General features: G+C 40.4%; 1 protein-coding gene across 4 annotated transcripts in view; it reads right to left on the bottom strand.

Moving 5' to 3' along the window:
- Positions 1 to 13,731, bottom strand: part of sdk2b (sidekick cell adhesion molecule 2b) — a 375,326-nt gene that overhangs the window by 24,791 nt on the left and 336,804 nt on the right. For all 4 annotated transcript variants that reach the window (XM_042508531.1, XM_042508529.1, XM_042508530.1 and 1 more), the window contains exons 28-38: positions 13,521 to 13,619; positions 12,766 to 12,960; positions 10,531 to 10,732; positions 10,014 to 10,117; positions 9,388 to 9,458; positions 7,448 to 7,580; positions 6,726 to 6,782; positions 5,442 to 5,543; positions 4,210 to 4,325; positions 3,640 to 3,826; positions 157 to 294 (exon numbers count right to left, since the gene is read on the bottom strand). In XM_042508531.1, the coding sequence (XP_042364465.1) occupies positions 157 to 294; positions 3,640 to 3,826; positions 4,210 to 4,325; positions 5,442 to 5,543; positions 6,726 to 6,782; positions 7,448 to 7,580; positions 9,388 to 9,458; positions 10,014 to 10,117; positions 10,531 to 10,732; positions 12,766 to 12,960; positions 13,521 to 13,619 (1,404 nt within the window). The remainder of the gene's footprint in view (positions 1 to 156; positions 295 to 3,639; positions 3,827 to 4,209; positions 4,326 to 5,441; positions 5,544 to 6,725; positions 6,783 to 7,447; positions 7,581 to 9,387; positions 9,459 to 10,013; positions 10,118 to 10,530; positions 10,733 to 12,765; positions 12,961 to 13,520; positions 13,620 to 13,731) is intronic.

Here is a 13,731-nt window from a genome sequence, read left to right on the forward strand (position 1 = left end):
AACAAGATTTTGACCAGCTTCAGGTAAATTAATCTGAACAAATGTGAAATTCTACACTTTTATTAATAATCCTAATAGATCTTGTCATGTGCATAAAGCTTTTGTAGAAGCCAGCAGCCATTTTGAGCAGAGAAAAGGTCAAGAATGAAAGCTCACCTTCTACTGGTGTGCAGGGTTCATAGACCAGACGGTAGCCCTCAATTATGCCATTAGGGAAAGTTGGCTCGCCCCAGGACACATTGACCGAGGTGGTGGTCAGCTCACTGAAGTGGATGAAGCTGGGAGCGCTGGGAGCTGTGACATTCAGAGGTCAAAGGTTAACAGACACATGGGAAATAGTCAATAAACTAAGTAAGGTGTTTTGGAGGTTTACAGTGACAAATCATTGGACATATGGGTGTTAAAATGTGTGCATATGTGTGTGGGAGGATATGCAAATTAAAATGTGTCTGTTTGTGGCCTTTAATAAAGTTAAGATACAACTCAAAAATCACCATATGGAAAAGGGTCAGGATCACAGATTGAGTTAGCCTACATAATATTTGCGGATACTTCATGTCAATTCTACGTTCTAATGCTGTACAGACAAAGTTTGGATATATTTTCCACAAAAGTTAAAACAAACTTATGAATCCGTAAAGCAATTATTCTATTCAAATATTACAATGTCAAACTTTGTTTATGAATGTAGTTGGTTTTTTTGGCATGTTAGCCTTTTATTAGACAGGACAGTTCAGCATGACAGGGGGAGAGAGAGCGGAGACGACATGCAGCAAAGGGCCTTGAGCGGGAGTTGAACCCGAGGCTGCTGCAGCAAGGACACAGCCATTTATTCATGGGGCACCTGCTTTATCCACTCAGCCACTGACACCACGATTGTAGTTGTTTTAATATTTCTACAGCAACAAATAAAACAGACTTAGGGGCTGTGTAGCAGCAGCTTTGCCCTTACAGACTTCACTTGATGATGATGAACACATCACAGTATGAACATCTAGTCCACAAGGGCTCAGTACAAAAGTCTGGAGGGTTGACATTTGGATTCAGCTTTACAGTTTTGTTAGTTAACTTAGTTAACGTAGCATTACCTTTTGTAAATGATAACTATTATTACTAACTATATTTTTTGTGGATGTAAAACACTTCATGAAATTGGCTTTTGATTCCCCTTCTTCAACCTAAACAACAAAACCTTAGAAATATAAAAATCTGCGTCACCTAGAGGCTATAAGTTATACAGCTGCAGTTTTTTTTCTTTTTTTTTAGAATCAGTTTTCTTTGTGTATTTGGTAAAACTAAAATAGCTCTGTAGCTTTTTATTCTGCAGAACCCAGAACCCCAGTCCTGAAACTGATGATGCTGCAGCTTTGCAACACAGTGATACTGTTTACAGATTGAAAGTATAGTTTGGATCCTTAGAATTGGGGTTTTATGAGGTATTTATCAATAGGCAGTGAATTACCAACAGAAGATTTCAGTCGGCACACCAGCAGTCTGAGAAGCAGACTGAAGCACCGACACAGATACGAAACAATGTATTGTTGTGGACAGGGGCAGCAACAAAATGTATTTTAGCAACCTAAAACAATCAATATCAGTTTAAGTGTACGCTGTATTAAAAGTATTTTTAGCACTTTATCTTGCTGCCAACAGCCCTTTCCAATGGGAAACATGTTAATAGCCTTAGTTCTCCATCCACGCTTTTCGTCAAGTCACGAGACTCCATTGACAGAAACAGTAATTTTACCTTGCAGAACATGCCACCTGTTGATCTACCACTGCTGCAGTCAGTTAGTTTGTTTGTTATTGTGTGACAAACTAACCCTTTAAATCGCCAAGTTACACAAAAACATAAACAACATCACTGATCAAGGCAGTGGTAGACTAGTAGCTCCTTTGTACATCAATGTTTAATTACTGTTTTTCTCAATGAAATCTGGCTTTGAAGATAGCAATATAACGGCTTCAGCTCCCCACTGAAAAGTCCAGTCTGAGATTATGGTAAATGGGAGAAAATGTGCTTAATACAGCTTACACTTACAACGATATTGTTTTTTTAGGTGGCTTTAATACGTTTTGTGATGACCCCGTCCACAGCTGTACATTGCTTAGTTTCCATGTCAGTACTCCTTCCAGCTTCTCCACACCGGCATCTAAAATCTGCTGTACTGACTATGGATAAGTACCTCATAAAACCTCACTTAAAAAGATCCAAATTATCCCGTTAAAAGGCGAGACAGTTAAAAAAAACTTGCTGACCCAGGTCGTACTGCTTCACAATCAAAATGACAATTCTCAGCCTCCAGGCCCCATCACAGCTGACTGAGCCTGTGACAGTGCTGCGCTCCAAACACAGTTTGCCCCGTTGTCTTTAAACTTGTCGAGCAGAAGTTGAGACGCTAGCATAAGACAAAGCCCCTTTGTCTTCTGAAAAGACAGGATAAATATCTCCATAGTGCTCCTCCCTCCTCCCCCCTTCAAGCTTGTCATCTGTTTCCTCCTCTTACGACAGTGACCCATGAGGGAAACCAACAGGCTGTGAGCGTGTTCTTTTTCTTCCTTTTTTACTGGGCCAAGATAAAATATTGAAATGCACCAGCAGTGTAAAAAAAGAGACAAAAGAGAGAGGTAAAGAAAGAAAGACAGAAAGAAAGATGGCTTAGGGGCATGGGGGCGGTTTGTTGGTGTTGTTGTGTACACATGGCGTGCCTGTAGACAGAAAACTCGCTCAAATGATTTTCGTAGCATCCACTTTTCAGACAAAACAGGAGAATCAGCAAATGAGTTCAGAGCGAGTTTGCTGATTAGGAACTTATGCTCAGTGTGTGGTTCCGCTAACATCGTTTGGCATGCTGACAGCAACGATTAGCATCATCTTCACATCAAACTCTTTCCTCATGGTTGACTCATCCACTCTGAGAAAACATTCTCCAAAACTAACATCAGCACCACCACCGGCACATAAATATGACAAATGAACGAACATGGCTGTATGTGCTCTCATTTATCTGCTTTAGTCATGTCACCTCATTCGTCTTCAGCTTGTCTTCTTTTCCTCAGTACCTCTCCATCATGTGTTCATTCATTACAAACAGAAATATTTGTTTTACTACACTGCTTGATTGCAGACTGTTGCGCTCATTTATTCTACAGAATTTGAATATTTATTGGCAGTGGGTCTAAGGGGCTATTCTTTATTTATCAGAGGAGGGGGAATGCTTGTTTTTTTACCCTCTAAGTCAAGTCAAACATTTTTCAAATAAAAGAAAATTTGCCAAAAATTGAACTGTATGTATGAAAACATGCCTTCCATATTTCCTTAAAATTAGCAGTAAAATAAATACATGTAAGTTCCTCCCCAATGCTAAAAGAATAATTTGACATGGCTCCTCGTCTTTGCACCAGGCCCTACGTTATCATGAATAAGGAACAGTCCCTAATAATGATAAAAAGCTCCGGATCTCTATTTAAAGAAATGTTTTGTCGGGCTAAATGAGGTGCATAAAAAAAAACTTCAAAATAGAGCTTGTTGATCAAAAAGGAGGATCACCCTGAACCCCCCTTCAAAGGTCAGGACTAAGCCCCCAAAGTCTTTATATCATAAAAAAGGCCCTGTGTATTGGTATCACGTGGATATACCTGCTTGCTGAGTGCGTCCCCTCGTTGGTGGGCTGCGTGGTCCGTCACCGGCTGCATTAAAAGGAGCTACGCTGATCATATAGGTGGTGTAACCCGTCAGGTTCTTCAGCTTCACCCCTCCCTCTGGCATGAATAGAGTTCGCAGCCGCTCCGTCTCATTTTTGCGCTGGAACTCCCAAAAGTAAACCTACATGGAATAAGAGTCATAAATAAATATTAATGTCTACAGATGCCGTTCAGGGAATACAGCTACTTCTGCTTCGATAAAACTACTATTTCAAACTCCCTGAGGGGAAAGCATTTTCATTTTATTCCCTGTAAATGTTTTCTTGTGCAACAGACTACAGCTTTCATTGAAAGCCTCCCTGGAACACAGTGTTGGCTAAAAGCGTAAAAATGTGCATTTAATGGTGGTTAACGTCAAATAGATTTAGTCTCCTGTGAACCACAAAAGCATTTGAATATTTATATGAAGATAAAAGCTGAAGATAATATTGTTGCCTTATTGGAAAGTAGGGCCATAAAATGTGCTGCTCCTGCTGGAGATTTAGAGAAAACTGTGACTCTGACCTTGTAGCCCTGAATGTCTCCATTCTGTGCGTCCACAGGTGGAGGGTCCCATGTCACGTCCAGCTGGGTGGCTGTTGCGGACTGAATGGCCACATTCTGAGGTGGAGCTGTAGGCACTGTTGAAGGTCATCACACAAATTACCATTAAGTACAAAACAAAGGAGACATCCACTAAACTTGTTGTATGGAAAAGCACCTTTACAGCTAAAAAACAATGTTCAACCTTGGCATTAAAGCCGTGAGATTTTAAGGAATAGTTCAGATCTCTTGAAGTGGGATTGTATTACTTACCCACAGTCAGTGTATTACATAAAGTGCGTGTCTGTTGGCATGCCTCCAGTTTGGAAAAGCAGGCAGGAGTAGTGACACAGAATAAGAGCATTGGGCTGCTGTTTAAGGCTATATTGAGAATATTTCACTGCTTTACCGCACCACAGACAGCTCATTATTTTAGTCCTCCACTTATGCTCTTGTCAAGGACAACTACAGCAGAATGATTGATCTATTGATCAATTAGTTGTTGAATATCAAATAAATAGCACACTAATTATATAATAATCTTTTAATCTGAGTATTTTTTTAAGAAAAAAAAGTCAAATTCTCTTATTCCAGTTTTTAAAATGTGAATATTTTCTGGTTTCTTTATTCCTCAATGACAGTAAACTCAATATCTGTAGGTTGTGGTCTAAACAATTATAATAATACAAAATAATAATAATTTGCGGATTATCTAGGTCTTTGGGAAACACTAATCGACATTTTTCACCATTTTCGGACATTTTAAAGACCATGCAACTTATTGTTTTATTGAGAAAATAATTGTTAGTTGCAGATGCAACACCCCCTAAGTCATCAAAGTCACACAAAAACAGAAAAAAACTAACTGGTCGACGCAGCTGTAGACCAACACCCCCTATGTCAGGTGATATTTCTGTGTCAGTACTCCAGCCTGCTTCTCCAAACTGGTGGTGCACTGACTGACATCTACTGTAAAAAACATCCTGACTATGGATAAGAACCTCATACAACTCCACTTAAAAAACATCCAAACTATCCCTTAAAGAAAGACAAATTACACCTGAAATCTTAGCATGCTTTTAAAGGAGCTCACTTCAACACTAGGCTGAGTGAACGGCTGCTGTAAAGAAAAGCCTAATCCACTAGCAATGAGGGTGGCCAAATAATTTGGCACTTAAAAATGTGTTGATTGAAAAGACAGGAAGCACACATACCTGCTTCTCCCACAAACACCTCCTGTGGCGGGCTGGTTGGCCCCTCGCCCACAGCGTTGTAGACACTCATGCGTATCTCATAGCGTTTGTGTTTACTTAGCTCTGCAGTGCAGGGAAACAAACCAAGGAGGAAAGTTTGGAATTACATTTAAAACCAAACATTACATCTTACTTTTTTGAGTTTAATACAAATTTGGAAAACCCAACATTCCTTTGTGCATTAAATAAATGGAGAAGTCAGGAGTGCAATAAGAAGAATATAATCCTACATTGGCATCCCACTCATCCTCACAACACTGCTACTGGGAATTGAACACTGATTTTCTGCTACAAATAATGACAGGGTGAGGAAAAAAATATGTGGCCATCTGCTTTTGTAGTGCTTCTCCAAATAAGCTGACATGTGCAAACCAAGGCTGGACTACATGAGCTTGTGTACTGTACTCAGTGTCCAAGAATTTCTGTAGACAGAGAGCCTCCGTTGGCCTCAGCAGAAGTGTTTGTACCAGTGCAATGTGAATATAAGCAGCCAAATGTTGTGTTAATTTGCAGGACACTGTGTTTCTGCAGGGCACTTGAAACGTATGCTAAGATACAAGGTTCATACATATTTTTACTAATGCATTTCCATTACTCTTCTCTACTCCTAATCAGTCCTTTCTCATTACTATATAACAGCTTTTTGAAAAATTTATTATTAAAAAAATAATGAATTCAGAACAAGATTAGAACTGTATATTTAAATATAATTTAGGGACTGTTCATTTTCTGAGAGAGAGGAGGGGGTGGTGCAAAAGGGTGTGAGGGGGCATGTCAAGCAATTTTTTTAAGTACTAGGGAGGGGCCATTTATTTTGGCTTTAGGGGATGGGCATACAACTTTAAAGAAAACTTTTTTCTATAAAATATTTTGTTAAAAAAAAAAGATTTTTAAAGGAATTATATTAGCAATTCTTTTGAATGACACCCTTTCTCACAGCCAGAAACTGCAAAAACAAAAATTATTGTCAAATTTTCAATTTTCTGACGGTCATTTAAGATAACGTGTTATTATACAGTTTTGTATAACAAAATTCCATGACTTTTCCAAAAATTTCAGTATATATTTAGTTTTCCAAAACCTTTCCAGGCCTGGAAATTGGTGTTTGCAAATTCAATTACTTTCCCAGTGTTTTCATGACCGTACAAACCCTGGGGATAACTTGTATTGTTTTAACCTAATCAGTTTGGAGACCGGATCACTGAGAACACATGTGCATGGTTTTGTGAGACGTGGAGAACTTACTGTCCAACTCATGCTGGGTCAGAGTTGAGTCACTCAGATTCTGGATGCTGTAGGGAGCTGTGGCGGAGAGGCAGACAGAGGGTAAAATGAGAGGGAGGTAGTGTCCAAAGTCTAATATTTTCCTTGTTAAGAAGCACTTTACTATTGTTATTAAAAAAAACCAACACACAATCACAGTGATCATACCTCTGAGTGAGTCCCAGAATGACTCAATGAGGGTAAAATTATAGGCTAAGTTACACGAAGCAGTAGAAACAGAGCGGCTCCTCAGTAAACCTAATAACAGCCTGCAGCTGATAGCTACTGATCACAAGATGAAATGTTTTGCTGTGAAGTGACGAGTCTGGAGGGGAAATCTTGGCAAACAGAATAGGTCTGTGTGAAAGTTTTCCTCTGATGGGAATAATGGTGCTGCTGACACATAAAGACTGCGCAGGAATAATCAACTGTGACGGAGTCTCATAATTGTGTGAAATTGTCACTGCAGTAAAGTGAAGAAAAGGGCACCCCGCAACACTGACTAAATTCTGATGTGCAATTTCTGTCGTTGGTTAACTTCTTTGAATTCATACCATTTTAAATTATACACTGAACATTTCCAATAAATGCAACATACCCACAGTTCTAAGTGAAAATACTGCAAAATGTATTTGGGTAAGGAACCAACAGTGTAGGTGGTAAAATAGTACAATTTGTCATGTTAGCTGGCAGTAATTCCTCACCATTGAGCTCACCCCAGGCAGACACACTGTTGATGGTATGAAGAGAGTAACTGCGGAGACGGTCGTACAGCAGCTCACGGTATCGAATCCGAAAACCCAATAAGATTCCATTTATCTTCTCCTCAGAGGGGGGCTGTAAGGGAAAAGATGGGGAGTTGAGGTCTAATGTAGCAGATCTCTGCAGAACTGAGCCCCTGAAATAGCTCAAAGTACTGCAAAAAGCCCCCTTTTCAGTTTTAATGTGCTTTTATAAATTACTAATTTCACCTGAAAGGTCCAGTGTGTGGGATGTAAGGGGGATATACTGGCAGCAATGAAACATAAAATGATATGTTTTATTTAGTATATAATCACCTGAAAATAAGAATCCTTGTGTTTTTGTTGCCTTTGAATGAGCCGTTTATACAGTATCTACAATAAATGGACCTGCACTTGTATGGCCTTTCTCTCATCGTTTGACCACTGAAAGTGCTTTCACCAATTCACACAAAAATCTTCACACTGGTGGTCAAGGCTACCACTTTAACCATTCATACTTATTAACAAACTGATGGAAGAGCAATTGGGAGTAGTTCAGTAGCTTGATCAGATACTTTAACAGGGGATCAACCACCAACCTTCTAATAAGTGCTCTACCAGATGTGCCTCAACCACCACATACCAACCTCAGCGTATACCATGTTGCCCCCCTATTTTTCTACAGCAGCCCAGAATGAACAAAGCAAACACTGGCTCTAGATAGGGCAGTTTGTATTTTCACATTTTAATGTAGACGTTATCAACCCCTCCGCCAAGAGGGAAGCAGCATAAGAAAAAAAAACTGATTTTTAGTATAAAATGCTTTAATTTCTCATTATTTCCCCAGGCTTCAGTCTGGTCAGGTGCTCACCAAATTGCAGGAGTTTTCCTTTGATGAAACTAAAGGTTTTTGTGCATAGATGGCAGGAGTTTTACTGGACTGAGTCAAAAGGGAAAGAGAGACAAAGAGGTGTGATTGTGGCTGACAAAGAGGTATGGAACACAAGAGAAAGAGAGAGAGAGAGGCTGCGAGGCGACTTGGTTGGCAGTGTTTGATTCTGCCTGGTAGAGATGTGAGTAATATAATTTGATTTTTGATTTTTAGGGCTTGATCAGACATCTACCTCAAATAATTTGATCATCCCAGTAAAAACCTCCTGGCGGCTGGTGCCTACCATGAAAAATAAAGTTGGAAAAACACAGATTTGTAACATGAAGCTGTTTTCTTCAGTGTTTTTACTGGTTTAAATCACCTGGTCAGTTTGTTTTAGAGAGGAGGAGACCCCTGCAGATCATCCCAGTAAAAACCTCGTAAACAATGAACACTAAAGGAATCTATCTGCTATCTGCAATCCTTTAGATGCCACAAAATCCTCCACGCTGCTTCTTCAATAGGCATTTTACTTGTATGATTCTTCAAATTAAAAAACAAAATTCTCCATAAATTCTACCTCATCACTCCATGTTTTGTCTCTAACTTACCATAATTGAAGAGACTTACAGTAATTGAAACAAAAGAAAACCACTCCTCTCAGTGAGCTCATCCTCAGGTGAGTCACTGAGAGAAATCCCCCTGTGGTTGAGTATGAGAGCGCAGAGCCAGAGGGGAGAAAACAAGTACCACTGTGTCCTTATAAACTCTACAAGTGTTCTCCATAAAAGTAAAATTGTGGCTTGGAGCCTCCTGTTTTCCTCTTTATGACCTGTTAATTCAGGTGTGAGTGTGGGAGAGGGTGTTTCTTGTTAGACACGCACACACACACAGGGATTATAGTGCGTGCAAAAGTGTGTAACATCCAGTCTGTAATAAAGGGTCTACTCTCTGTGCTGCCACAGTCTCTCATTAGAGGCAACTTTCTTGAACTGTCATGGATTTAACAAACAATAAACATTTAAAAAAAAAACAAACTGTCTCTTCATACCTGCCAGCGAATCAGGACGGACGTGGTTGTGTGCGGCGTGACAGAGAGGATTGTGGGTGCTTCGTCAGGCGCTGGGGGCAATAAAAGTGAGATAAATGGGCTAAATTGACCTGAAAATGTGCACAATTCAAGATGCTAAAGCTATCCATGTGCAGTGGCATTTACAGAGCATAAACACACAACGGCTCCAACAGAACAGTTGACAGATGAGTCAAAAATATCAGTTGGAGAAAAAACACTTTTTTAGTTGGTTAAAGCACCGCCGGGCAAAAGGTTTCAATGCCGTCCTCTTGTCTCATGGTAACTGCAGATGGTGTGCACATGACATCACCTGCTGCTTCTGCCAGGAGTGTCTGAATCACAACAATAGGCTAATTCATGCTGACATTAAACCCCTCTCATAGTGATACACTGGGTGCGCAATTTTAGTATCATACTTATAAATATCTTCAAAAATATATGTGCACAGAGTATTTTTGATATATCACCATATTAAACAGAGTTTATTACAGAGACTTTATCTTTTAAAGCCAGGAAGTGAATAAGACGAAATGTTAAAAGCTTTAAGGTCAAGCTAAATTACTCATCAGATATTCACACTCTGATTCTCGTGATGTCACTCTTACCGTCCTGCAGAGTGGTGATGGCTTCACTTTCCTCGCTGTACTCGCTGTCCCCGATGTCATTGGTAGCTTTCACTCTGAACTGGTAGGATGTGAAGGGCTTCAGCCTTAGGGACAGAAGCACAGGAAAGCACATCAATCTTGATGATAAACTACGACGCAGAACCTTAAAACCTTTTCACCTGCAGATATCAAAAAGAAAAATGTAGTCTCGCTGTGGGAGGTACAAGTTTTTCAAGCAAAACTCAGACCTTATTGCTGATTGCTGCCCTAAATGTGTCTGAATTGTTTCTACCAACCAGACTGTGATACCCTGAAAAGATTTTTCTGTGTAAGGATGTTGTTGATTTACCAACTATACAACAGCCAAGGGAATATTTAAGAGACTGTGCGAAGACAAAGTGTTGTTTAATTTAGTATTATCCTCTACATCTAAAGAAAACAAATAGATAAAACATTTGTTGAGGATGAAATATTCTAAATACAAATTAACCACTGAAAGCTAGAAAATAAGCCCCACCTGGACACAATGTAGGAGGTGACCTCGTGGTTGACAGAGGCAGAGTGGACCGTCCAGTTGTTTTCAGGAAGCTCTCTGAGCTGCACCGTGTAGTAGCGCACAGGGGACAGGCCGTCACTGCCCGGTTCCCACGACAACAAAACTTGGCGGGCCTGAACATCTTTCTGAGGTACCATGGGACGGCTGGTGGGCTGGGGACGAGCTGGATGACGGACACACACAAGAGTTGGATGAGAGAAATTTAAATAGTAAAGCAAAGCGTGGGATAATAAGTACTGAAAGAATGACTTGGGAAGAAACATTAGGTGGAGGAATTCAAGGAAGGATGGATAAAAGGAAAAGTATTTCGCTTGCTCACATTTGCATCGGCTATGTTGCACAAACAAGAGAGAGGGGAAAAAAGCGTGTGATCCTGATGAATGAAAAGTAGCTGAGGAATGAAAGTTGCAGAGTAAACAATCCGCAACATGCCTTGAGGGAAGCAGATGGACTGATTCGCTCTCACAACTGCATCAGAGCGCTTCCGATAAACACCCACAGGGCACAAACACTCCTTTAGAAAACGCATCTGCTGACTGGACTGTTAACTGGAAATGAACTGAGTGCAAAGAAGGCCCAGTGCGGCTCGCTGCGAGTTGTGTCATTACCGAGATCACACACCTGTGTCTGCGCTCAGAATTATGCACACAACTGTTCCTGTGCTTCCTGTTTGTTTCTATTACACTTCAAAATGCCACTTTGCAAAACACCATTAGAGATGATGATGTTTTTTCATGGGCTCGTTCAAATTTTTGTCGCATGATCATCTGCAATATTGAGCACCCTGAAGACTTTTTCTCAGTTAAACTGCGGACATTGCGCAGACATGATTCTCCGGATTGTTCTTTCACACATGAAATGCACATTTGGAGACTTGCCTGCCTACTAACACCTACTGGAAATGCACTGTTTAGATGAGGGGCAGCAGGAAGGTCATGAGGCACACAAAAAGTATGCTGTGGAAATCACAGTTTTGTTTGCGTAGCTGGTTCGTAATTGGGTCATAAACAACCAAGTCTCTTGCCATTTCTCTCCTCTTTTTTTTTTTTAAGATAATTTTTTTAATGGCATTTTTCTTTATATGAGCGATGACAGTGAAGAGGCAGACTGGAAATAGGGGCGAAAGAGAAGGTTATGACATGCAACAAGTCCCGATGCTGGAAATGAACCCAAGACATTGCAAGGCAAGTTTCTTCAAGTTTTCTGATGATTTCATCCTCTGTTCTTAACGGCACAAACCTTGTTATCTCTTCAGTGGGTCATTTAAACTGGCGTCTTTATGTAACCACACCTTCTGCTTCAGGACTCCCTAAAAACATGGTGCCTCATGTCCTAAATCACATCAAGTGTTGTGTGCCTTTTGCACATTCTCATTGGCTCACGTTGGGTCGTCTTGCCACTTTTGGATTAGCTAGCAAAACCAAAACCTAAAAGTTATTCAAATATTTTCCATAACCCCAAGAACAAACCTATAGAAGACCCCATGCATGCCTGAAACTATAAACAGATGCTTTTTTAAATTGCATTGCATTCTCATATTAATGTAGTATATTGTATCAATCCTCATCTTCTACAACAGAGATTGGCTGCACATGTTTGGCAACCATTTATTATTATTATTATTATTATTATTATTATTATTATTATTAGCATAGCTCACCCCCCATAATGGAAACCCCATGAATGTGCAGACCACAGGCTGAGTGTGGCTGATGAGGTCTCAGAGAGCACATGGGAGACATTTGCTTAGATGACCAACCACAACTTCTTCCCCTAAAATTGGCAAAGAAATCCCTCTCAGGAAGAAAGCCATCTGGGCAAAGTTCTCTCAACGGCTCACGGAGCTCTGGTTTCGCTTAAATCTGCTCTGCTACATCCTGATAGACCACGCCCAGTCCCCCTCTTCTTCACTCTTGGTTGTTCGTATTTTTCCGGTTTTGCACCGCATGACAGAAACATTATCCGTACACCCTTTTTCTCACTGTGAATCCTCCGTTTAACTCTATTCACACACGGGCTCAATCAGACAGTTTATAGACTTGGTTCTAGTGAGCAGGCAGGGTGAAGATCGCTTAATGTCCGATCCAAATGATTCGGACATGTGTGCTCTCATATACAGCTCCTCTGGGTAACGTTTAGATAAGTTCAGCGTTGCAGCGCATGTGTGAAAGGGGCTTAACATGTTAGAATTGTTACCTCTTTTCTCTGTGGTGACCACTAAAGCCTCAGCGGCTTCGCCCCAGCCCTTCCTCGTCTGCGCTTTGATGCGAAACACGTAGACAGACTCCGGCTTGAGGCCTGTCACTGTGTACTGGCGAGCGCTGGGGATCAGCACATCCACTGTGGGGGTGTTGCTGGTGGACGAGTTGAGGTGGTATGTGATCTGGTAGGCTGGAGAGAAGTTAGGGACAAAGAGTCTTAATGGAGGTGTCTTAAGAAGCTCAATGGTGAAGTAAATCTAGGCTGAAAATGTATTGTATTTTTTGTTCGTGCTGTTCAGCGTGCAGCTTTGTCTCTTCCGAAATGATTCCATCAGCATCTGCTCCTGCATTCTACTGTGTGGGTCTGACATACTGAACAATTTAAAACAAACTATCTGACAGATGCATAATGAATCAAACACTCACAAGGAAATCCCCAACTAGCTTACAAAAGAATCCAAGTCCCTTTACAGCTGGAAAATAGCAAGATTTGATATTAACATCACTAAAGTATGTTGAAAGTCATCAGGAACTGCAGCTGTGAGCCCGATGCTACATTCAATCTGAATTTAGATGCATGTGCAGTATTTGATTGTTTCCAGTTCCCTTACTAATGCAAAAGATACAGACATTTCTAGACAAGATTTAACAGATTTTCTAGAAAAATTCCAGAACATAAAGCTAATTTCCATACATAAAACTAAAAATGTAAATTCTCCCCAAACAGAAGTGGTCTTGTTTGTTACTAACCAAGTATAATGCCATTGGGTTGTGAGGGGGACTGCCATATGAGCCGGACTGAGGTGGTCCGCACTTCGGGGAACAGGATACCCACTGGAGGTCCTGGAACTGTAGGAAATCAACAGACATAATGTATAATACTTTCATAAATCAAGATTCCTTTCTTAAATTTGGTGACCAAAAACAACAACAAATGACAGATATATCCTCAACATTTCAA

This window comes from Plectropomus leopardus, chromosome 19 (genome assembly GCF_008729295.1).
Source record: "Plectropomus leopardus isolate mb chromosome 19, YSFRI_Pleo_2.0, whole genome shotgun sequence".
NCBI lineage: Eukaryota > Metazoa > Chordata > Actinopteri > Perciformes > Serranidae > Plectropomus > Plectropomus leopardus.